General features: G+C 44.5%; 1 protein-coding gene across 6 annotated transcripts in view; it reads right to left on the reverse strand.

The window, feature by feature from the left end:
* Sox5 (SRY-box transcription factor 5) overlaps positions 1-26,420 on the reverse strand; it is a 380,838-nt gene that overhangs the window by 12,507 nt on the left and 341,911 nt on the right. For all 6 annotated transcript variants that reach the window (XM_041638650.1, XM_041638635.1, XM_041638643.1 and 3 more), the window contains 3 exons: positions 18,294-18,439; positions 3,538-3,646; positions 868-1,041 (listed from right to left, as the gene is read on the reverse strand). In XM_041638650.1, the coding sequence (XP_041494584.1) occupies positions 868-1,041; positions 3,538-3,646; positions 18,294-18,439 (429 nt within the window). The remainder of the gene's footprint in view (positions 1-867; positions 1,042-3,537; positions 3,647-18,293; positions 18,440-26,420) is intronic.

Raw genomic sequence — 26,420 nt, forward strand, 5'->3', positions numbered from 1 at the left:
AGACAACGCAAACTCTGCCTTGCTGCCCTAGTGTGTCACGCTACTTGGAAATAAAGATGAGGAGAATGATAATAACATGGTGATGACGAGGTCAACAGACAAATGCAGAATGGAACTTTCCCCTCCCTTTCACTTTGTCTGACTCGTGTCTGCAGTAAGTCTATATTCTGTGCCTTTCCTCCCGCCCTCCTTCCCTTCTTCCCTCCTTCCCTCCTTCCCTCCTTCCCTCCCTCCCTCCCTCCCTCCCTTCTCCATCTTCTCTGCTTTTGCTTTGGGGGGGGTAAATGTGTGCCTTGTCTTCTGGTACGCTGGGGGCTCTACCTGTAAGTAAAACTTCTTTTCAGTTAAGCTCAGAGTTATGCTACATCCCTAAGAGTTACCAAGAGCAGCTTTTGCCCACAGGGTTATTGAGCCTAAAGGAATGGATATGCTAGCTCTCAGGTTTTGATTAACCAACCTGTAGCTTCTCCCTCTCCTTCTCCCAGCACTCCATGCATGCTAAACAAAACTCTAAAATTAGTATCCTTCTACAAAGGAGCACAAGAGAGGGCTGAGGCCTGCATGACTAGTTCACAGGGACATGAAGAACAGAGGTCATTGCCAACAATGGATGGCTCATCTGAAAGCAACACGTCCTCTGTCATAAATATTAAAGCAGGGAGGACAGTGCAGTAATGGGCGTGGCCGCTCCTCGGGGCACTACAAACTGGGCACATGTCTCGTTGAACACGGATACTCTGTTGTTCACAGTAGTGGTGCTAATTTTCTGGAGAAGCAGCCTGCCTTCCACACGCAGTATCTTTCCCCCATAACATGAGACTACCACACATCTATCGGCGTCCACTCGGGCCTCCACGCTCTCCTTACCCAGTATCTTGCTGATGTTGGAATTGTGCATGTCAGGAAAAGCCTGAAGGATTTTCCTTCGTTCATCTTTTGCCCACACCATGAAGGCATTCATAGGACGCTTTATGTGGGGCTCGTTGCTACCACGTCCCCTCGATTCCCTGTAAATTCTTGACTCCGACACTCCAGCGCTTCCTAGAAACAGGGAACATCAGCACGTATGTCAGTGTTGAGATGCTGGCACCATTCTTCCTTCATGACTGTTTTCTTAGTCTATTAAAATATCTGAAAACAAAAAGTACTTCTGATAACGGGACTCCCAGTTCCTAAGGCAGATGCTTGCTTATGAAGTGTCTGTGATAAGCCTGCGGCAGCAAATGTGTATTTTTAACCCATTTCTCATTACTTCTTGGGCTTTCAAAGGACTATGGACAGTTTGAGCATTTACCAAAGAGCCCAGGGGAAGCTGGGACAAATTGTTGTTTTGGATTCTTTGGGTATATCAGTATGGTAGAAATAGTATTGATGTAAAAAATCTGATCAAACCACTGAACTCCCAGGGCTGTGGCATGCTGGGTTAGAAACGGCTATCCCAAGGCTGTGAGAACCTGAAGTAATTGTACCTCCCTTTTGTCTCCGAGGACACATTAGTAAGAACATTCTATGTAGAACTCTGAACAAAACAATATAAAGATCTTCCTTTAATGTGGTTAGTCTTTCTATCTCTATCTATCTATCTATCTATCTATCTATCTATCTATACACACACACACACACACACACACACACACACACACACGCACATTCAATCTATCCTGACTATAAAAGGCAATGGATAGTTGCAGGATAAAGAACCCATTAATCAGTATGTTACTACTGGTTCTTAAGTTTTCTGTCATTTGTAAAGTAGGAGAAAATCATATATTTCACTGAGTGTTTTCTTCTAACATGTTATCAAAAACCCAATTAATGGTTGTATTTAGATATCAAGGGTCATTGATGATAAGATCACGCTGAACCTCAGGAAGCTACATTCTCCCTTCTCTGGCCTTATGTGACTTCATAAAGCATCTCTGGCAGAGCAGCTCACAGCTTGGAAGCCAAGATGCTGGGGCTTAAGCGCTGAGAGCAAGGGGAGCCAGAAACATGGCATCTGCAGCTATGTCTCCACTGTTGTCATTATTACACACACACACACACACACACACACACACACAGCGTAAAACATAGATTCTGGGAGTTTCTAGACCTTATGCCCCCAAGAAAATCATGTCTTTCTTTTGAAATTCCCTCCTATCCATCTGTATACCTTAATCTGAAGAATCAGTAAACAATCCATCAATACTGCCTCACAGGATTGGTAAATTAAAAACAGCAGCAGCAAAATAGCATCTCTCTAGGTAGCAAGGTTCGTGGTTCCTCATTCATTTTGTGCTTTCTTGCTTGATGTAGACTGGAAGCCACTTTGCATACGAGGACCACTCAATCAGACAATGGCAACACAAGCTTTGCTGTTGTAACGTTCATTGCCGGAGTATATTTTATCGTGCAAGCATAACTTAAAATTGATGGAATGTGTTACGACCAATAATTGCCTCTTGATTGACAGGCGGCAGTGCTAATGCACAACATCATCTTTCTGAAATGGGTTTGTAACTAAAGGATGAGCAGATGCACATCTGCCGCTTCCAGTTCTTACACCTTACAGCAACAGAAGCCACAGGAGCGGCAGTGAGGGACTTTGTCAACCCTAAACAGGCTCTGTGTGTGTACGCCAGCCAGGTTTATTATTCTCCCCGGTGCTCCAGCAAGATGCAGATGGGAATGGCTGTTAAGATGTTGTTCATCCCGGTGCCCCAACTGCACAGGTTCAGTTTAAGTGGGATCACAAAGGCTTCAAGGTTGCCTGGCTTTTGACTGGTGAGAACCTTGATGACCAGAGAAGTGTGTGTGTGTGTGTGTGTGTGTGTGTGTGTGTGTTGGGGAGTCTCTAGGACTCCCCCTCTTCTGCAGTCCGGTTTTAATGGTTTGCTGAGTCTTTTTCCAGCCTTCAGCATGGACAGGAAACCCAGTTGGGGTCCTGTATAAGAGCAGCTACACTTTCTTCTTAATGCTCTCTTGGTTTGGATATCTGGCTGCTGGCTGGGATGTTTGAAGTGACACAAACTTGGTATAGGAGGGGAGTGTGGACTTCCCCAGATGGAGGGCCATTAAATGTGGTCTAGGGGCGAACTTAGAGTAATGTCTGTCAGTGTGAGGACAGTGTGTTGGGGAGGGCTTCGAATGCAAGGAAAATGCCCAGGACGTGTGTGCTTTACCATAGACTTTACTGGTAAAGCAAGCTGCAAAAGAAGCTGATAGACACGTAGTTCTACAAAGTTTGGTGCACAGGAGGTAAGGAGGTGAGAGGCAGGGTGGCTGTTGGGCGAGAGTATTTGCTTTGGAATTATATCATCTTAGACCTAAGTCCTGCCCTGGCATTTATGGAAAATGACTCCAAACTGCTAGGGTCAATCTCTTTGACTATAGTGACAATGACAGGTGCCCTGAAGCAAGAACGACTGAGGGACTGTCCACTGTGATGGTCAGGGAGACAATGGCCTTGCTGTCTATTCTCTTTCCTGTCTTAAGCAGCTCTGAGCACACCTCCAGCCCTCCATTCAGGGTTCTGAATGAGTAATGGTCACAAACCATCGGAGTCTCCACTCAGATTGAAATCCATCATTCCATGGCTAAATTTCCCTTCTTCATTCTGTTTAACTGCCAGTTGCTGAGTCAGGCTCTCCAGTGTTGTTTTTTCCTTTAAAAAAAGAAATTGAAAATGAGAATCTTGAAGCTATAATTACTCACGGACATTTCTCCCCTTGGGCCATATGTAATAAAGTTGGCTTCTGGGCAACGTCGGATATTGGTTTATTCACCTTTTCATGGTCAACACAGCACACTGAGGCAATCAAGGAACATAATCAGCAGGGAGTTTGAAGGAACTTTGACTTTACCAAACTCTTCAAAAGTCTTGGCATTCATTTGGGTTTTGTGTGCCTAAAAGAGCTAGGCAGGGATCCTTGGAGACAACCTTTCTCAGTCACAAAACACACAGAGAGATTTCCCATCAGCAACCTGTTCTGCATTTGGAAAGCCTGCTCTGTTTTTATTCCGACAGTAGAGGTGTAGGGGTGGCATAAGGCCCAGAGAACGTCTTCCAGTAGACAGATGACCAGAAACAAAACTCAGAGGTGTTCACCTCCGGTTGCCATCTCCCAAATGCCATCTGCATTGCTCACACAAGGGTAATGAAGGCACTTAAATATTCATCACTAATTGCTTGTCAAGACTTCATACATCCAATGGAAGTGCCTGGTACTTGGACCAATATTTGATTTGGATTGCTCAGCCAAAATATTGAGTTGGCGAATTATTTGAGATACAAATAGACATAAATTAGATCTCAAAGACATCAAGTCTTTTAAAAGCATGCACTATGTGGCTTGCATTAGTGGAGAACACGGTGTCAAAAACGAAATGATGTTCAAGAAAAATATAATGCTTCGTCTAACCCCCACATGCTATTAAATTGCTTCCAAATTAAGAAACCAGTTGACTCTGAGAACAGAAAAAAGCATGCAAGGAGAGGTCTGCCACTTCCTCTTAAGTTTTCCAGCCATGCTCTCTGGGGGATATGGTTCTAGGTCAGTTTCAAGAAAGGCAGCCATTGGCTTCTGCAGCTATAGCTCAGGTCTCTTGACAGTTCACCAGACTGCCAGAGAGATGGTCATGAATGATACTGGTAGATCATATACCCTGCAGAACTGCTTGCTACCCACGGTAAAATGTTCACATCACATAAGATAATTGTATTACAGGAGGAAGAGCCCAGCAAATGCGGTCACAGATGACTAATGGGGAATTGAAATCCTTCATACAGTGCAGGCTTTATCTTGGCAAACCTTGACAATAGTACAATTGTAAGAACTAGATTAAAATTTCTCTCAAGTCTGTGGCCTTGGAACTCTGTACTCTATTCATCCAAGTCCATATCTGACTTGATGTGAAAAACTCAAGTTGTCTATCAGCAAACAAGAGAACCCAGTTTACAGTCAGGCTCACAGAAGCACACAGCATTGAAGCTGAAGGAAGTAGACTCTGGCTCAGTTTGTTTGGGGTTTGAGATTGGCATTTTTCACAGCTTTGTAACCTCTGGATATCTATCTATCTATCTATCTATCTATCTATCTATCTATCTATCTATCTTTCTTTTGTTCCTTCCTTCCTTCCTTTCTTTTGGTTGCGGGAGTCTGAAAGTAAGTATCCACTAAGCTGAATTTAGGAGCTTCAAAAACATTAACTTAGCAAACTGTTTTCATAGTAAATATAACTGTTAAAATACAGTTGTATTCACACACAGGCGTGTACACACACACATGTGCGCGCACGCGCACACACACACACAGTCCGTCATCAACAACATCTGAGAGTGCCCTAGTCACAGAAAACATCACTGTGCTTCTTTGACTTCTTTACAGGAAGGACTGTGCACATTCAACGCCTTTCAACGTTTGATTTAATCGTCAACCAGGAAATAACACTACACATTGTCTAGAGAATGTCCCATTTGGATAAAAGGGGTTTCAAAAAGAGAGACAGCAAAATGGAAGTAAACACATTAGAAAAAGGATGTAATGTTAAATGTTTTCTAAGTCACCGAGTCCATCTGCCTCTACGGATGACCATCCTATTGAGATGCTAAAACTAAGTATACAGGATGCTGTGCTCGTCTTCCTACTAAGTTGCATATGACTAGCTGCCTCTAATGCACATGGAATATTGAGAGGAAGCAATGAGCCTCCTTAGAGTGGAGCCCCCCACACTGGTCCAGAAGCTGTCAGCAAGAGGAAGTAAAGAAGGAAGACCATGGTAGCTACAATCTTGTCACTCTTCCACTCTTGGTATCTTCCTTCTTAGACACATGAAAAGGAAGAGGAGGACATGATTGGAGGGACCCCATGATGTATGGCCATATATCTAGTGACAACAGCAACCCAAGCAGAAAGGAATGTCCCTTAATTCCACTTGGAATTCAATACTATGGTTAAATGTTATATCCATTTCTCAGGAGTCCAAGTATACATGCATTTAGGCAGGAAGCAAAAGAAGTAAGTGCAGATAATATGTAAGTCAAGCTGTTCACGAGTAGTAGGAGAAAGAGCCAGTCAAAAGGGACTGATATGGGTGCTATCATTTTCAAGACTCAATCACTTGAGATTATATACCCTTTAATTTCAAAATTTCCTTTTACAGAATCCTCTTTTCAAATATGGATGGGAATAAGAATAGTGTGACTCTCACAGTCGTCAGAGTTAAATCTTGCCTAAGTAGCATCAACTTCAATACAAGGAGGTAAACACAAGTGGGAGCAGGGTGCGGGGGCACAGGGCTGGTTGTTTCAGGACTTGGGAGGCTGAGGCAGAGGGCTTACTGTGAGTGTGAGGCTATCCTGGGACACATGGTGCGAGTTGAGGGATCCAGAGTTACAGAGGAAGGCCTTGTGTGCTGTCGGAGCTAACAAAGAGAAGAACAACTAACCAGCTAGCACAGAGGTGTGGCGGAAGACGTTGGAAATCACACACACCAAGGTTCGGGAAACAAGGAAATCTTGATGGACAAAGGTCATAATTTTCCACCACTTACATAAACTTGTTTCCATTAGGATCAGGTTAATCAAGTCATATCAATGATAATTTTTATAGAATTTGCCATAGCATACCTCAATTTTATGAGCAGGTTTTTAAACCACCAATGCCAGCAGTGCCAGGTAGTAGTTAGGCTTTCCTGGGCTCTTAATACCATTCAGATGCTGATCTAGAACTTCCTTACCCTCATCCAGTTAGAAAGAGCAGCAGCAGAGGTATAGCAACCTTCAAAAATACTGGCAAAAAAAAAAAAAAAAAAGAATAGTGGCAAAAGGTCTTTCCTGCCAGGGTCATTGGAGAGTAGATGAAAATAACCTTCACTAAGCAGTCAGAACAGAACCTTGATGCACATATAAGTATAAGGCAAACAAAATGTCCCATCTGCCCCTCTGCTGATTAAAAACGAGCAATTGGACAGCAACCACATCTCCTTTGGAAGTACAGTCCTGTTTGGCTAACCTAGTCTCAGATAAGTCTAAGGTTTGCTAAGACCAAGGGAAATATTATGTTAAGGCACTTAAGATTCTGTGAGATCTTTTCTGATCTTGTGCTGTCCTGAACGAAGATCAAATGATTGTGCCTAACCGAAAGAAGAGCAAGATGCACCCCTGTGATCCTGGCACTCGGGAGGTGGAGGGAGGTATTACAAGTGTAAGGACAGGCTGGTCAGCATAGTAAGTTCCAGGCCGGTGGACCTACACTTGTATCCCAAAATACCAATGGAGTAAAAGAAAGCCATCCATCTAGCCCCGGCGGTTCTGGGGGCCAGTGTGTAGAATTACACAGCTCTCCCTAGAGTCTTCATGTTCACTTGTGGCATGGCAGCTGGCCTTTGGCTGTCCAGCTTATCTACTGACCACCACAATAGGAAAGAGCACTGATCGCTTGCATATGACCACAGTGTAGGGACCCAACAGGACAGCCGAAGCATATCTACACTTTCTACTGAAAAAGGTAACAGGGATTAACCGGGAAAGGGGCACATTTGAGATGAGAATATGTTTAAGTAAACCATGTAAGACATCTGAATCTCAGAACCCTAATTTTAAAATTTGGTTTAAATGTGAGACAGGTTCTCATCAACTTACAAACATTTAAGAAATTTACATTTTTGATATTAAAAAGAAAACTTCATGGGGAAAACTAAACACCAAGGGAAAAAGAGTGTCAAACATGTAGGGTCACGGGAATGGTTATGGGCCTCAGCTCCCTGGGGTAAAGACAAGAAATACATATACAAAAAATAAGATTTGAGTCGTTTTCAAAATCATTGAACTCCCTCACTCCTTCTCTTTATATATCAATGTATTCAATGTTTATTTTTTAGTTTTGCCCTTTTCATACTTAGGAATGAGATTGATTATATGTCTTTGCCTATCTAGAAGTCAGAAATTTCCTTCCATTACGATTACATCACGTTGCACAGAGTAACTGAAACTCCACAGCAAACACAAAGGACAGCGGCCATCTTTGTTATCTTTCATAGCGCAATCAAGGCAGAGCGTGCACAAGCTGTGCCCAGGAGAAGCGAGAGCCTCTGCTTTAGTTCTCGGCTCTTATATTAAACGGTGCATGGAGAGACAGTTCCCCTGTCCCTCTCTGAGTCTGGGATTCAGATGGGCAGTGAGCCTCGCTCCCCACCAGCAGACAGACGGACCCAAGGAGCGGGATAGGCTGTGGATTGGCTGCCATAATGGACATCTCTGAAATAAAGCTCCCGAGCTATAAAACTCATAAAAGGCACATGCATGTAATGACAAAACAGAGTGTGGCTGTCAAATGGTGACTTGGTGGCAGCTAAAGCCCTCTGGCTGCAGCTTTTTGTCCCCCTTTCTTTACGGTCTCCTACCATACTAATGACACGGAGAATGAGGAAGTAGCGAAAAGGAAAGAAAGAGAAAAGATTCTAACCCTCCCATCCAGTTATTGTGAACTTCACAGCCCAGCAGAAGCACCAGAAGATTATTCATAACATTGTCATGATTTATCAGCTGGGGATGTTTTCATCTGCTGAAATAAAAGATTGAAGAAGCCACATGGATGTCCACCCCCTCAGCCCCTCATCGTCACTCTTGCCTATTTGTGGCTCTGGGCTCTATAAAATAACCATCCACCCACATCAACCAACAGCACAAATGAGAGAAAGGGCTTTCTTGTACATTAGGTATAAATTACATAGAAATACACACACATACATACATTAATAAACAAAAATCTTCCAATATTAACAGATATGTTTTATAGGACATGGTAACAGTTGTAAAAGACTTCTGTTTTGTTAGATTATGCATGGAAGCTTTGCAATCCTAGACGCTGAGACCCTTGAGGAATGAGAGAACCACAGAGATGCAGGGGCCTGCCAATCCAGAGGTCGGAACTGCGTCTGTATGTCCTCTGGTCCAGTCAGAGAAGCACATGGAAATGTTGGATGAAAACATAGTTTATGAGTTCTACAGTCATTGTCTTAAAGGAATAGGTTGCAAGCCATATCAATAGTGGTTATTCAGATCCATTCTGAGAGGACACTTACTGACATAGGCAGTTCATAAAGGACACAGTTGGATGTTCGAATCTAACAAGATTAATTTGTTCTTTGACACAAAGCTCACTGACAGAGAGAGGGAAGCAACATGGTAGCCGTAGTGTGCCATTGCCAGAGAGAGGACAGTACCATGGTAGCCGGAGTGTGCCACTAACAGAAAAGTCACTCTGAGGATTATGTCAAGAACAAAGGATTCACAAAGAAGCTGCAAAGGAACACTGGAACTCAAAACCCAGGATTGCTCATGTATCATCCTCTAGGTCATGGTGTGAGTGTGAGAAAGAGAGAAGACCGTCAGAGGAGAAACTGAGACCAAAACTCTAAGTATCTGTACACAGCCAGTCAGGATACTGCTAACGTCCAAGAAGACATTTATTTACTGTTCCTTTACAACCCTGCAGGCATCTTTGTGTTGCTCACTGCATCTAACCACAAGGGTTAACGGGAGACGTACAGGTGGCCAACAAAGAAAAATAATAGAATTCATAATCTATATAGGACATCTAGTTGGTGTGTATTGGAGGTGCACAGATGCACATATAGAACTAGAAGGCTTTGCAGTGATAATTGTTCTATAAACAATGGGTGGTTCAGTCACCAGAGTACAGAAACATACTGGATTTTCCTCTTTAATTTTTCCTTTGCATGGATAAAAACTATGAAACTGTCAGCATTCTTACAAATGTGACCTGAGTAGCCAGCACTTACTTCAGCTGGATAAATTGAATTAGACTGTTTTATAGAGTCATGGTGCTGGTGCAGTAACACTGCATCTGATGAATAGAAACAGGTCCACCATGGTTATAGCTCATTTTTCAATTATCCATGGGTAGTTTTAGGTGAAGAGACAGGGAAAGAAAGATTGGAGCATACACTTAAAATCCCATTTTAATGAACAGCGAAAACTTTGCTCCGTATTTTATCAGAGCTGCTGGAAATGCAATGTAAATAAGATTGGGTATATTCTTACTGGTTTTATGGCTACCATTCCCTAGGGGAGAGGCTGGCATAGGGAGAAAGGAGCCAAGAGAAACAAAGACGGGTTGGGGAGTCTACTAACTGAGGAGATACTGACTTATTGCATGAGATTTTTATGATTTAAGCTTTTAGGAAACTATGCTGAGATATACCTATGCCCAGCTCAGGGGCATGAGCTGAGAACACAGGTTCTGGGTACTTTCCTAAAGGCCTGTGTGGTTCGTTGGAAAAAAATATTAAGCTCAGTGCCAAAGGACGGAGGCCCAATCACTGATCTGCCACTGAGTTCCTCCAGTCTTCTCAAATGTCGTGCTCTCTTTAAAGAGTATGTGTGAAAACACTACAAACAAAATACAAGTCAATAGCCACTAGCCACTGCTGTCCCCGCCACTCATGGGTGTGAGCAAGGACTTCTCATTTGCCGGGAAGGGAAGAAGTGTATCTGTGAAGATCTCATGGTATCTTTTGCAATAAATGTGAAAGTTTGACTGTTTTCCTGATAGTTCTAATCCATATCGGTAAGATCATCTTTAACAGGTCATGACAGTGACTACATCTGCTACATATATGGGGTGTTGGTTTTATCTCTGTCTTCCTGTGAATCTGGCCTAAGGAAGAATATAATTTTGAGGAGGATTGGGGACGGATGGGAAAGGGGAGACAACTATTGATAGACTAGATTGTGAAAGATGCCATTCTTGATGCACCAAGAAAGTTCAATTTTTACTCACACAAAGTTTAGGGAGACTATATAGACAGATTTCTAACTCCATCACCTTGGTACAGACACTATGTATATTTCATTATATTTTATTTTTAATCTATGCATTACTTCATAGACTCTTAAGAGACCTAGAATATTCTCTATACAATGCTGCCAGGAATGCGCATCCCTTAAAATGAAGAGACAGTTTCAGTCACTACAATGTCAGGGTAAAAGTGCCTCTGAGAACCTAGGGTGGCACACCCTGGGAGTCTCATTTTCTTGGGCTGTTTTGCCCTGACCTCTCCAACAAGAATGATGTAAAGAACACAAGACTCTCTGTTTGAAAACATGCACAGCTTTTCCAGGCTTGAAAATTAAACCATAAAAAGTTTACTGAAAAAAAAAAAAACCTTTAAAAAGCTTCTTAAAACCTCACACCATAATTGCTCCCCACCAAGCGTGGGCACTTGCTAGCTGCATGTAGTGGCACCGTGACAAATGTATCAAAACTGAGTGCAGGCTATACTCAGAGAAAGAAAAAGTCTTCCACTGGCCATCTGTGAAAATAAGGCATGTGGCCATTAAATGCAGAGGCTGTAAATATACACAAACTCCATGAAGCAAATGGCAAAAAAGGACCAAACTTCAAACTCAAACAAATCAAAATGTTTAATGCATACTTACCGCTGCTGGAAGAAACAGCTCTGATCTTTGCAGTCTGGAAACTCGGCATGTATTTCAATTAAATACCCCCAGAAAGGAGAGCAGGCGATAGAGAGGGAGAGAGAAAGAAAGAAAAGAAAAGATACAGAAGAACACTGCCTGGGACAGAAAGCTCTAGATGGCCTCACTCAATTCCCTGATGCAGAGACCCCCTCGCCCTGGCTCCCTCCTGTCAAGAACGTCCACCGGAGTGATTGGGAGGGTGACATATAGGGTGACGGACGAGTGATGACAGAACACCCATTTACCTGTTTGGTGTTTTTTTTGTTTGTTTGTTTTCTTTCTTTTTTTTTCAGTCCTGGGTTTTTGAAAACTGGCTGTTCTGTGCTGCTAATATTCACCAAAGGGTTTCCTCCCCACTCTTGTCCCCTAAGAAGGGTTTGCTGGCTAAGAGGCTGGGAATTGGAGGCTTTGTAAATGCAAAACAAAAGCAAAGGAGACCCGAGGTTTAGACGGTGCCGTGCACAGAAGCCTGGCCTGGTTTCTCTGGTGGTCATGCCCAGACGTCAGGTCTCTAGCCATACCACATACATTTGCAGAGAACGGAGACTCCCATCATAAAAGAAAAGTACATAGTCAGCCCCGGACTTTATATGTCTTCTAATCAAAATCACTAAGTCATTATATACAAATGTAATGACTAAGGTAATATACAATCTACTTTTATATAAGAAAATTAATAATCACTTGTGTTACTTCTGTTATTTTAATTGGTTCGTAGGCAAATTCTAATCACAAGATTGAAAATATTAGGTTCACTCTCTCTCTGTGTTTGTCTCTCTCTCTCTCTCTCTCTCTCTCTCTCTCTCTCTCTCTCTCTCTCACACACACACACACACACACACACACACGACTAATCTGACTTACAGATGCAGGCTTGGAAGACTCTCCCTTTTTTCTCCTCTGAAGGGCTTAAGGCCATGCCTACCTCTTTTGCAAAGCTATCCTCTAATAACTGACAAAGCAGCCCTAAATTGGCCTCTGTGATTCATTTTAGCTCATACCAATATTTACAATAGCCATCTAGAGACCATTAATTGAAAGCATCGTCTACTGAATGGAGATACGTGTGTGTTCCTTCCCGCTCACTATTTCAAAGGAAAGCCCTAGCTCAAGCGTCCTCCCAGGCCTTCCTTTTATCTCCAGGAAGGAGTGTGTGTCAGATACCACTGCTAGATTCCCCCTGTCAGTTCCTGAGGCGCTAACACCATCCACCCCATCCATCAGATGGCTGGCAAAGCGTCCATGAGGAATGATGGATGGAAATTATCACTGGGGTACCAGTGGAGGCACTCACTGCCATTTGTAAATAATGCTCTCAAAACTACCCACCTTTCTCCCATTATTAAACATCTGCATTAAGTCAACACGGTCACTGTCATTTCAGGTTTGGTACTCTGTTAAAGGGACAGAAGAAGGTGAGGCTCCCGAGAGGAGAGATTCGGAGTGCCACCATATTAATCTGTTTGCAAATTATCCTGTGCATTCCTGGGTAGCACTTCTTATGAATTTGACTCGTGTAGCTCTCGAGTGAACTAGGCTTTAAAACAAGTGCACTACTGACCACCGCACTCACCCCTCTACGGAAAGCCGCCGAGGGATCTTCTCGAGCTTCAGAGGTATTCCCCTAGCAGCGATTTGCAATTATGGATGGATGCCCAGCATGCATAAGTGTTGCTGGTACAGGGACTATAGGCCATATCTGCTAAATAAATTCTCAGCTTTAGGAAATAAATGCACCCTCACATGCCTGCTTTCCTTACTTTCCAAGCCTTACATAAGAAAAGCAGGGCAGGAGTCCATCTTAACGTGTATGGAAAACACATACATACGTGAACACAGAGTCATAGGTTCTGGCCTGGTGTCAAGCAGTGTTTTCCTGTGTCCAGCTTTGTTATTATTTCATTTTCTGTGAGCCACAGGTGAGGTACTAGGCCCTGGATGTGCAACATTGGGGGAGCTAAAGGCAGGGAGGGGCAATGGTTATGAAGAACAACTCGGGCTGATAGGTATTTGTGAACTCCAACGCCATATTTAATGCAATAGCTGGGCTGACTAGCGCCTTCTGCTGTCCAATACCTACTTGACACTTCTTTTTTTCTTCTACTAAGGCCATCTTTAATTTCAGAGTGTCACTTGACCTAAGAAAGAGAGATAGAGAGATTCTCTAATTCCATTACAGAAAAGGATTTGCGAGCAGTTTATGAAGATTTCCTTAAATTCATATGGACCCAGTTGGAGCCAGTGAGATGTTGTTGAAGCTAGCTGGCAGAGGGAGACCCATGTGAACGGAGCTTAGCAAAGAGAAGATGCCCCCTCCCCTGAACCATCTGGATGATGGGTGGTTTGGTTGTAGGTACATCAATCATTTTGTGACCCAAAGGGGAAAATAAAAATCAAGAGTAGTAGAGATCCCAGCCCAGATATCACGGAGCTGAGAAAAAAGGGTGACTGAATCTCGCCTTTGAACACTCTCATTTGATGGTGGTGAAATACTGTTTGTGTAAATTCCTGTACTCACATTTCCTCCTGTTTGTTGAGAAATGTGTTCCAACAGACACACAGCGTGGGGTTCACTACTCCCAGGAAAACCACATTTGGGAGGAGAGAAAGGATCTGGGGACTTTCAAGTGAGCTTCTCCTTGCTGACATACGCTCAAGCTTCTGATGCAGTCACACTGCCTGGCGGGATCAGCACAGCACCAAACCAGGCTCTACGATCATACTCGGAGCTGCCAAGCTCAGACCTGCTATCCACTTGCCTGCGTGGTCAAGAGTCTGCCCTGTCTGGGCTAAGAAAGCAGAGCTCCAAACACTTCTGTGTCTCCCTACTTGAGCTGCCTCCTTTCCCACCCCTCACACCGAGGTGTCTGCTACAGCATCACCTGTGGCAGAGATCGATGGCAGAAGATAACATTATTTGAATATACAATCAGCCTATAATTAACCAGGGATGACAATTATAAATAACTGTGTACCAGAGTTTCCAAGAAACCTGACACACAGTTCTTGGGTATGCTGGAACACTTCCAAGAAAAGTAAAGAAGCGAAAAATCTTTTAGAAGTCTTCAATTAAAATGTGTTTCAGTAAAAGTGACTTTCATCGTGCGTTTCCAGACACCTCACCCAGCAAACATTTGCCCTCGTCCGTCTTCATGCCTCCAATTGTTTTTGCTGGTCAGTTACAGTTATGTAGAATTGAGACCTTCATATGTGACGAAAAGTCAACACGCATAAGGTTTGTACAGCCGAGGGAATAGACCCCCAGTACAGGACTTTAATTATCTGGATCTTGGGACCATCTACCTGCATCGCTGGGGACCAGTGTACAGCACGAGGGTAGAGTTTGACCTTTTCAGTCCCCTCTGCTCAGTACCCCACCCTACCATTCTCCCATCTTACTGCTGTCCTCCTGTTTATCATAGACTTGTGTATGTGTGTATATGTGTATGTGTGTGTAAGTATGTGTATGGATGAATTGTGTGTGTGCACACATGTATGTAGGTGGCTTTCAGAGGCCAGAAGAGGGGTAAATCTGCTGGAGCTTGAGTTCCAGCCTGTTGTCACCTGACATGGGTGCTGAGAACCGGTGCTGGTCCTCTCTAAGAGTGGCACATGCTAGTAACCACTCAGCCATCTCTCCAACCAGATGGTCACTTTAGGTAGCAGATAGCATTCTTTGGGGACTTCAAATGGCATGATAAAATGCTAGTGAGATATGAAAGGACTTTGTCATTCAGTCTACTGAGGTGTCTCTCTGAGAGCTGCCAAGAGAAGTTCCAAGCTAACCGCTAACCTGCCTGTGAACTGACCGTGAATGCAGTTGCACGGTTCTGAAAACCTAGAAGGACAGGAACTGGAGAAAGACAGCCAAGGTATGTGATGCTATTTCCTCATGGAGCACATGTATTCACCTTTGCCATCACAGATAAATGATTGATAAAACATGCTAAGCAACCTGGGTTCCGCTCTTGATAGATGGGACTTACACCTAAAAATATGCAACAGATTTTACCTAAATTGACAGCAGGTTTCCTATTTTCTTGTTCAAAACCAATCCCCCAACACACAGACCTGTCAGTGACACAGTAGGTGTGAATGTTAACTCATTACTTTTGCAGAGATGCAAGTTTGACATTATCATCACCTCTCCTTAGGTTAAAGAGACATAGGTTGATCCATGCAGAATGGACATCAAGGTGTATACAGCAGAGAAAGGCAGCCAGCGAGCATGACAGTCCCTGCTTGTGCCAGCCCTGCAGCACACCCAGTGATCCCCTGCAATGCTGCAGTGCCATTGGGAGGCCCATTTGGGCTGCATGCCTTTATAGAAAGAAGTGTCACACTGTCACATGAGATAGAGAGGCTTCATTTTCATATGCTCTCCACTTCAAAATAGATAAACATTACAAATTCAAGACTGAGTTAAAGAGATGGCTCGGGGGTTAGGAGCTCACATTGCAGAGAACCTGAGTTTGCGTCCCAACACTGTTTGTGGGCACCTGTACTCATGTGCACATTCAAACAGACACACATTCACCCATACACACACACACACACACACACATACACACACACACACACACACACACACACACACAGTTGCCTAATTACAGAGTTTTAAGAAGCAACTCTAAAGAGATAAAAACCGTTAAGACGATCTTGAAGCCAATCAGTAAGGACCTTGAGGTTAGTGGCAGAGACCCTGCTCCTTAGCAGGAATTGGCAGGTTATTCCTTCAAAAATAGATTTTCAAAAATCGATGCTGCAACTGTACCAAAGAGGAAGGAAAGCTTCCCGGCAAAGGCAATGGTGATGCCTGCCACTCAGACGAGAGGCACCAACCAGAGAAGTGGAGTAAAATGCTCATGGATATGGATGTGGGATGAGAAGTGGCCTCAAGGACTCCCTGGCATGCACGCGCCTGGCCTAGAGGGAGCGCAGGCGGCGGCACTGCTGTGACTTAAACAGAAGGCTGCCGAGTCACTGCAACCGTGCAGGAGCGCAGCAGCTGATCTGTATTAGAGAAGATTAACTCCCATTGCCATGGTGGAGGGCCCGGGATTATTTTATGTACTCCTGTTGCCTTACAAGCCGTCAGCACAATTATTGCCCTCCGATGTGAATGACTGATCTGTAACCACAACTAAACAGCTTGCTGCTTAGGGGCTTCGGGAACTTCATGAAGATGGATTTCCATACCATCAAAGTGCTTTTAATGGGCTCCCGGTTCCAACCACAAGATCTATTTTGCAAGTATATAGAATTCGGGATGAAGGTTTCCTGTCCAAAAGGATTTGGGCGGTTGTCACTTGACAATTCCCAGCCAGCGCAGGGGAGGGGACAGGGGGGAGATAGGTAGAGTTGTCTCTGCTTTGGAGGATTAAAAACAAGGGGGAGGGTTACAGATGTTCACGGAATGCAACAATCTGCTGCATCCACAGCTGAATTCAAAGCTCTTAACAAATAGTGGCGATTTAGCTGTGCTTGCGAGGAATGGCTCCCGTCACTTCACGTTAGCATCTGGCCAAGTGTTAAACTCATTTCCACGCAGGGAGCAGGGGAAAGGGTTTCTTGCTGGAGCGCCTTTCAAGAATGCTTAAATATTTGAACATAAATCCCTTCATGCTTGCTATCATTCCTTCTTAGGGCTGCCACCATGGTTCTTTCTGCCGTCCCTTCCTGTCCCAATGTCTCACTTGGGCTACAGGAATTGGGAGAGCTGCAGGCTTGCCGGACGGCATCCTGGTCCTGCTGCTGCTGCTTCCAGAGAGGAAGGAGACGTGGGCTTGTTTCTCCATCCTGGAGATTTCCTCATGTGAGGACCTAAGAGAGCAGCAGCTGGGGAGGGTCATGCCCCAAGTTGGCCTGTGCTATCCTCGGGGCACTTAGCTATCTAATTCTCTATAACTAGAGAGCTGACCGTAGGGGGCAAGCTGCTCATTCGGAAAAGTTTCTGCCAGACTTCGGTGCCCCTCAGGGGGATGGACGTGTGAACCACCGATACACAGCTGACCACACCCCGCCCCTTACCTACAGTGTGCGTAGGACGATAACGATTTAGTCACCATTCCACACGTTCATTCCCATACTACCTAAAGAAGTACACCGCTCCAAGCATGCTATAGTGACATTTTTTTTTCCCTAAGTAAAACAAAGCTTACATGCAAATAAAAAGGCATGAAGCCATCGTGTCTCTGGCTAGTTCAGAAGCTCTGCTGGCTTTGGGTAGAATACAGAAGGTCAAAGCACATTTTGTGTCATGATGAAGTCAAACTTTCCAATTCTGTAGTCCCTAACACTTGACAGTAGCAACATTATGACAGGCTCAGGAGCCAGGGTATCATCCAAGCTTAGGCCGACTAAAGAAGATTCCGTGTTTTCAAATCCAGCTGATCCCCAAATACAAGCTAAGTATCTCTGGAAGGCAAAACTTTCCCTCAGATACAGCATTGCAAACGCCACTTTGTTTTAATACACACTGGCAGCAAAAGGGCAGCGTTCATCCCCCGTAAGGTCTGTGGGTGCAATAGTGTAACATTTCCCGCTGCTAGACTGTTTGGATTTGGATGGGCTCCGGATCTCCTTGATGATGGGAGACGGGCACTGAGGGGGCCATCATTCTGGAGACAGTCAGGAGAAGGATGGGAGAAGGAGAGCATCCCTGTGCTCATAGCACTCCTAGAGAGCATCCCTGTGCTGACAGCACTGCAGGAGAAGAAGGTGAGACAGTCAGGAGAAGGATGGGAAGAGGAGAGCATCCCTGTCCTCACAGCACTCCAGAGAGGAAGGCGCTCCCTGCACTAACCTTTTCTGTCCGGCAGTTGTTGAGACCTATGCTATTCACTACGGCCACCTTCCCGTCCAGTGCCTGCTGCTCCCGCCTGAGTTGCTCCTTCATCTGGCGAGCTTCTTGGATTGCCTTGGTGACAGCATCATGGTCATTTAAATAACCTGGGGATGAGACACAACAGATGTACAAAATGCACGGGAGAGGGACAGGCTGACTTTGGCCATGGCCATTGCTTCTTTGGGGGAGCAGGGTGGTGGCTAGGAGCTGGCAGAACCTAGTGTCTTCATGGAACTTATCTGTAATAAATGAATGAGCACGCAACTGGGGGTGACTGATTCACACAGTCATATCTGCAAACGCTGCCAAATAACCATAGGAAAAAATAGGCTTACACCATGTCTAGTTACTTCTAAATACAAATTTAAAATAAAATTTTACCAAGGTTTTTAGGTCAATACCTGAGTGATTGAATTTGTTTTGAATTTGCAAGCATGTACTTGTGTGTGTGTGTGTGTCTATCTCTGTGTGTTTGTATATTTATGTGAGCGCAGCGTCCACACAGGCCAGAAGAGATTCTCAGACTCCCTGAAGCTGGAGTCACACATGTCTATGAACCACTTAACATGGCTACTGGGAACCAAACTGGGGACCTCTGCAAGAATAGTACATGCTCCTAACCATGAAGCATTGAGTCTTCCAAAGCTTGAATGTACGGCTTTATTTTACCCCCATGCAGAGGTCATGTGCATTCTACCACAGATCTGTGCCCTGGAAATCACCATGACTACCAAGCCTCACAGATATCAAAAGAGTCAGGTCAGAGTTTGGGGCTAGTACAATTAGGCCTGTGACAGACTGATGGAATAAATCTTTATTAACTGACTGGAAGAAACACCACCCCCCTCCACCACCCGTAAATTCGCTTGCTGTGGAGATGAACCACGGGTGGCAGTGGTTTGCTGTGTATCTAAATTCCTAAGAACCGTGAGACTAGACTTCAAGCACAAAATGGCACTGGGAACCTGCAACTGGTAAGACAACGTGGGTACTGCTAACTCTAGTTTTTCTGAACTCACTCTCGATAAGACAGTCAAGTGAGCAGCTGCCATCTCAAACTCCCCACCTCTGGCTTAGAGAGAGTCCGCGGAAATAGTTTTGAAGGGTACTAAGAAAGGGAGCTAAGGGATTCTAAACTGATTTCAACTCAACCGTTGCCCTTTATTTATTTATTTGCTCCTCATTCCTGTGCAGAGTTGCATTATTTTAGGGTAGGACATTGAGAGGGGGAAAAACAGCGCATTTGCAAATATTTAAAGGAAGGCTAATATTCTGTTTCTCTCTCTCTCTCTCTCTCTCTCTCTCTCTCTCTCTCTCTCTCTCTGTCTTTTAACTGGGGCATAAAATGGCATGGGATGGATCTGTAATATGAAATTGCCCAGCAAAGGGACTTGTTTGTGACATGAGGCTAAATCTAAGCAGATCCATTGGCGAGCTGTGACAGATGGAGGACTATGAGACAGAAGGCAGGCACTAATCACACAGAAAATGACCGGCTTGCCTCAACATGTTCCACGAATTCCAGCAAACTTTACACCCTAATCCATTTTTAGAACAAAAAACATCTGGGCCATAAATCCTCTAATCTGCCAAAACACGCTATTAAATCCCACGATTTGTTGAAAAACACTAAGATTAAAGAAAGGAAATATAAAATGGCTAGCTGCCGTGCTCCGAAAGTGTTATTAATACTCTTTCTTTGTGTCATTATGAATGTTCTGGTACTAAAGAGCCTTGTCTAATCATGTCAGATTACACACACCCTCATTGCCTAGCTCTTCTGTCTGACCCGCTGATTGCCAAAACACATCAAATAGTTCCTTGCTGCTCAAAAATTCTACCGAGAGATGGATGGGAGTTCGGCAGAGTGAGGATGGCTCCTCAGTGGTCCCTGGGTTTCCTCATCACAGACAAGTCCTGGTCCCAGCATCTTCTCAGGTCCCTGGGTGTTTCAGATGAGATCACACAAAGCGGGGATCTTGAGAGTGGGTAACTTTGCTTTTCAGAAGTAATCACTGGTATTGATACAAACAATGAAATGCTGCTTCAAATACCCACAGTCTGAACTGGGAACAACTGTCTAGACCGAGGACTAAATAAAGTGATTATCTGTTGCCAAGGAAGGACCTGCTTACTGTGCCACTGCCCTCGGCATCCTGAACAACCTTCTCAGTATGTTATGCCCCTGTAACTCTGGGTGGGAATCCAGCCCTTCTGTGATAAGCTTGGGCGTGTTTGTTTAGGCAGATCCTGAGAGGACCAGCCTGCTTGTCCTGGCCCCTGACCCCTGTCTCTGCTCAACCTGGCAATGTGTGTCTTTTATACTCTATTTAGTCTCTCTATGGTCTGTTTAGCTTCTCCAGAACACAAATATATTTGAGACGGTTTAGCACATGGTGTTGAATAAAACCATGAGTTCTTTAAGCTTTTTACAGGCGGCCAAGATAGGACTGTGTAGGAAAACAGTTACTATGGATGCAAGGGGAATGCAAGGGGTGATGGAGGTGATTAACTGTAAACTGCCTGCAACAGAGGCCACTTTGACTCTGCCGAGTGTGGGTTCGGGCTCAAATAGGCACTGGCTCTAAAATAAACATTGCTTTTAGAGACCCTTGTGTTTCAGTGGTAATGTTGTGTTAGGCTCTAAAATTGGTATCTGCTCTGCTAAATCTTAAAGCCATTTATATGTGAGAGTTCAACCACAGCATGGCTGTGTTCACTGTGTCTATATGATTTCATTTTATCACATCCCCTAATGTCTTTCTTCCCCTGCTGGCTCCCCATATCAACCCATGTCCTTATCTCCAGCTCTAGAAAGAATGGTTGGCTATGGTGCCAACCTTTCTACCCTCACCCCCTCGCCTACCCTTCTAACTACATTTCCATCCCTGTTTCACTGAAAATGGTAGCCTTCTTTCTAGTCATCAGAGATGCCCCAGACTCAAGTTCTAGATTTTTCTTGCTCCCCATTTTAAGTTTCTTATATTTAAACCATCTTTCTCCTAACCCAGCTCTCAGCATGTGAGGTTATCTCCTCCCTTCAAACAAGCAAGTAAAGATTGTCCTCAAACTTTATTCTTTAGGCTTTCTCCCTTTCGAAACCCAGCTTCCCAAGGCTACTGCACACGCCCTGCCCTCTTCTGTTCTCTCCTCACTGGCTGCCTGGAACTAACATGGCTCTGCTGCTTCCCATGTTCTCGGAGTTGCTGGATTTCAAAGTATTTCCCCTTGCCTGCAGATTGGCCCTCCTGGACACCCTGACAGTGTGGACTCTCCTCACTTCACACGGTCAGAAAGTATGCTCCTCATCATCCTGCCGCCATTTCCTCTTCGCCTCCATATTTTTGCCTCAGAAAGTTTCTTCAGCTGCTCCTTAAATTTTGGTTTAGCTTCCCAGTCACTAAGGAAACCAATTGTGACCTAAAACCTTAGTTTGGTCACGCAGCAACCGCTCCAGTGGTCTTACTTTTCTCTCAACTGCTTTACTGCTTAAATGAGATGATACAACATTAGCAAATGATGTCAAGATCATCTGAGTTCACGCAGTCTGCCGACGTAACAACTGTTCCATGACAGCGTTCACCATCAGTCTGTTTACAAAATGGCCTGGCAAAGGAAGCGGAATCAGCAGACTGGATTCCAATGGATCTGGGTTTCTATTTATGGAAGGCGTGATAGTTGACAAATTGAAACAATCTCCCTGGCTTCCATTTTTCTCAGCTGTGAAACCAATGCAGGGCCGATGAGAGACTAAGTGGAACCACGTGCGAGGGAGGGACGGGCACTTGGCCCGTGAGGAGGTACTTCATCCCCATAACCGCTTTTCCATGTGCCCTCTCTGAATCTGCTTAGCACTCTTGTGGTGGTCATGATAGTGAAAACTGAAGGTATGGCATTCAGGGTTGTCACGGACATCCGTGTGTGGGCGTGGGCTGTTATTCAGGAGGGGAGGGCTTGCCTGGCACACAGGGCCCTGGGTTTGATCCCCAGTGCTAAACAAGTAAACAGAAGTTCAATTAAATGCAAACCTGTCTGCTAGAGATCAAAGCGCCACACCAAAAATGGCCATTTGATAAGTGGTCATCTGCTTTTTGTTGTTGCTGTTTGGTTTTTGTTTATTGTTTTTTTTGTTTTGTTTTGTCTTTGTCTACAGACGTAGGCAGCAATTACATCTATAGCCAGGATCTATGCATGTAAGGTAGTTTAACAAACTCCAGGGGGAAAAGTTGGAAGGCTACAGACAGTATGACTTCTAGTTGATATTTTGAATGAGATAACTAATGTTGAGTCTAAAACTTTAACTCCCATTAGTGTGATTTTTTTCACATGCCTTTGTGTTTTACCTGTACTGCTAAAAACACTCTGCAAATTTCCTCCCTCCCTTCTCTCTGTCTCTGTCACCCTCTCTCTCCCCGCTTCTGTCTTTCTGTGTCTCTGTCTCTCTGTCTGGTGTGCATGTGTGTGTGTGTTTCTGTGTGTATGTGTACGTGAATATGCCTAGGTGAACATGCGTGTGAAAGCCAGGACTCAACTTCAGGGATCATCTACCTTAAATTTTGAGACCTGGTCTTCTAGTGTCGCACGTTGCAAGGCTAAGCTGGTTAAGTGGGTTCCAGGGACTGAATATGCTCTTCATGCTTACAAGTCAGGAACTAATTCCCTCGCCCACCATCTATATTCTTAATTGTTTCTCTAAGAATTGAGAGATTATCCTGCATCCATATACACATACACGCAGAAAAACAAATACAAGCAACTATTGCCAGCTGCATACCCTAGTTAGTGCTCAGATAGCTTCCCACTAGGCTCCTCTACCTGTGTGCCGTATGAGGCCCAAGAGGCAGTCTATATATCCCAGAACTCATTATCCCCTCCTGCCCCAGGCTGCCCTTCCTGTATCCCACAAACTTCCCAGTTGCCTACCCCGTCACTTGGATGCTATCTAAGATTAGATTCTTTCCCTTACTTGGATAACAGACAGTCAAGTCTCATTGTTAGCCCCTCATTCCTCAGCTCTTACATTTGCTCCCCCACCCCATGGTCCCTGTTTTCGCTGAAGTCACCCCATTCTTCATTGAGGCTAATCCTATCTTTACTGTTTTGTTATCTTCATAGTTTTGTTCCCAGTCTGCCTTTTCTCGGCTTCCAGACGAACTATTTGGATGTAAAAGCCTCTGTTTAAAAACCCATCTCTTGGTGCCCTAGTGCTTAAAGCAGCATTCCACAACCTGATGGTCTGTCACGGCTCGTAACTGTAGGACACACTGAAGTAATGCCAACTGTCTTCCAAGCCTTGGCTATGGGTGTGTGCCTTGAGACTCTCCCAGTGATAATGCCAGCCTTCAGCCATGCCTGGACACATGATACCTTTCCAAAGCCTTTAATGTCTCCCCCAAATCATCGTTCTGCGATAAGTGCCAAGAGCTTTAGCGGGGCCTAAAAGCTTCTTTGCTTGTCAGATGTTTGACTGTTCCATGCTCCCTGTGTCTGTCTCTCAGGAGTTCCTACATGAGTTTCAAAGGGAGGTCACCCAGTCCCAAGACTTTCCTGGTTCCTGTCTCGTAAGTCCCTCATTTGCTGAGTGCTCTCCCTCTCTGCTATGTTTGGGAATTTATTCAGGCATTATTCTGTCTGTGAGGACCTCTCTGACATAGACCAGACATGCTCCAGGCAAGTTCTGTGCAGCCTGCTTATCTGCTCCTTTGATGCCTTGTGGATGCTTTCCTCGTCACCAGGCCTGTGCTTTCCTAACATGTCTTCTTGGCTTGTCAGTTCACGACTGACTCGGGGCAGAATATTCTCTTCTACTTTTAATTTTCTCTGTCTGTCTGTCTGTCTGTCTGTCTCTCTGAGTCTGTGTGTCTCTGTGTGTGCATGCATGTGTGTGCGCGCACACATGTGCCTCGTCATGTGCACATACATGAGCGCAGTGTCCTCAGAAGGCGGGAGAGGGCATTGGCTCCCCTGGAGCTGCACTTACAGGCTTGCATGGGTCTTCTGATGTAGACGCTGGGAACAGAAATCTGGTCCTGTGCAAGAGCAGCAAATGCTCTTATCCACTGTGCCATCTCCCCATCCCCAAGGGCATGTGTTTTTAGTGTGACTTTTGTTCTGTTTTGAAGCAATGTGCACATGTTTCTGTGAGTGCCTGCCTTTACGTGATTCCAAGTTCATTTCAATGGGAAGCTTCACTGCACGGCACAGAACTGTCAAAAGGTCAGTGATACCAAGACAAGGCAAATTCTTTCTTACTATATATAGTAAGTAAGTAAACATTTTGATTTACTCAGATCAAGTTTGTTTAGTGTGTGTGTATGTATATGTGACTTTCTATACACACATACACATTTGACTTTCACGACACACGGGTGGGATATGAAGTTAACCTATGGGAGTCATTTCTCCCCTTTCACCATGTGGGTCCCAGGCCTTCAACTCAGGTCTTCGGGCTCATAGGGAAATCCTTGTTACCCACTGAACCATCTCAATGATCCTTCAAAACATTCTAGTTCTGAAGTTGGAGTTTCTCATGATTTTTCCACAAAGTTTTCTGTCCTTGTGTGCAGTTATTAAATCCCAGCAGCCAAACACACATTACCCATTTCTGCATCTGAGGCAGTCAGAGTTAAATCAGAACCGTGATAACAGTGTGCAAACTATGATGTGCCGAGCAAATGTGAATTATTTCCACCTGTGGCAGAGTGACACTGTTCACTTCCTGGTGAAACAGCGGCTTTCTGCGAATTATAATATTCCCACTTAGTCGCTCATCTCAGCGAGCAGTTTGTCTCAGCGTATCCTTCATGTCATTTTTTTTCCTCATTAAAAATGTAAACTCATATCCAGGCATAGTGGGTGATGGCTGCAATCCCAGGATGTAGGAGGGAGGCTAGAAGGTGATGCTCCAGGGTCCGAGGCTGGCCTGGGCTATGCTGATAATGCAATCAATGCTCTTGAACATAATTCCTTTTAGATTGATTAGTTAGTCTGTGCCTATCAAGGACAACCTAAGTGGTTTGAGTTTTCATGGGCGTGTGAGGGTTTTTAAGGTGAGAGTATCATGTTCTAACATGAAACCAAGTTATCCGAGCTCATAAGCCCCGGTACATGCTGCTTCTGCTATTCCCACGGTTTGAAAATTTGTGCCCTAGAGAAGGTGTTTTGTAAATATGTTTTAGGGTTTTTTTTCCTTCATTTTCTTTCTTCTTTATTTTTTCTTTTTTCTCTCTCCCTTTTTTCGTTTTCTTCCTTTCTTTTTCTTTCTTTCTTTCTTTCTTTCTTTCTTTCTTTCTTTCTTTCGTGTGTGTGTGTGTGTGTGTAGAGGTCAGACGACAATTTGCTTAAGTCAGGTCTCTCATTCCACCATGTACATCCTAGAATTTGAACTCAGGTGTCAGGCTTAGCAATAAGCACCCTTACGTGCTCTGCCATGCATTGGCCCACACAGAAGGTATTTAACATTCACTTTCATGGGTGAGAGGAAAGATAAGCCAGTAAGACAACTTCTCTAGCCAGAGAGGTAACATGCAGCCAGAAAGAATGGCCAGTCAGGGACCTGAGCTGCTGCCCTATGGAGGTAAGGACAGACAAACTGCTGGCCTCCCTGAGAAGGTAAGTACAGACAAATTAATTGCTAGGTCACTGTGGTGGTTTGAAAGAAAATGGCCCCCACAGGGACTGTCACTTTTAGGAGGTGTGGCCTTGTTGGAGGAAGTGGAGGTGGACTTTGGGGGTCTCATATTTGCTCAAGCCACACCCAGTGAGAAGACCACTTCCTGTTGCCTGGGAGTAGAGATGTAGGACTCTTAGCTCCTCTAGCACCATGTCTGCCTGCACGCTGCCGTGCTTCTCTCGATGGCGATAACCTCTGAACTCTGAGCAAGCCCCCGGTGACATGTTTTCCTTATACAATGGCTGTGCTCACAGTGTCTCTTCACAGCAATAGAAACCCTAAGACAGTTACCACACATATATTTCATTAAAATAAAATAAGGGGTCTGCGGAGTGATCCTCAGTCATGAAGCTCAGGCTCTGCCTCTGGGAGACCCAGGATTGGCTTCTTGTCACTAAAACACAAATGAAATT

Source organism: Microtus oregoni, unplaced genomic scaffold (assembly GCF_018167655.1).
Source record: "Microtus oregoni isolate MIOR12 unplaced genomic scaffold, Mior012 000002F_ref0000024, whole genome shotgun sequence".
In the NCBI taxonomy this organism is placed as follows: Eukaryota; Metazoa; Chordata; class Mammalia; order Rodentia; family Cricetidae; genus Microtus; species Microtus oregoni.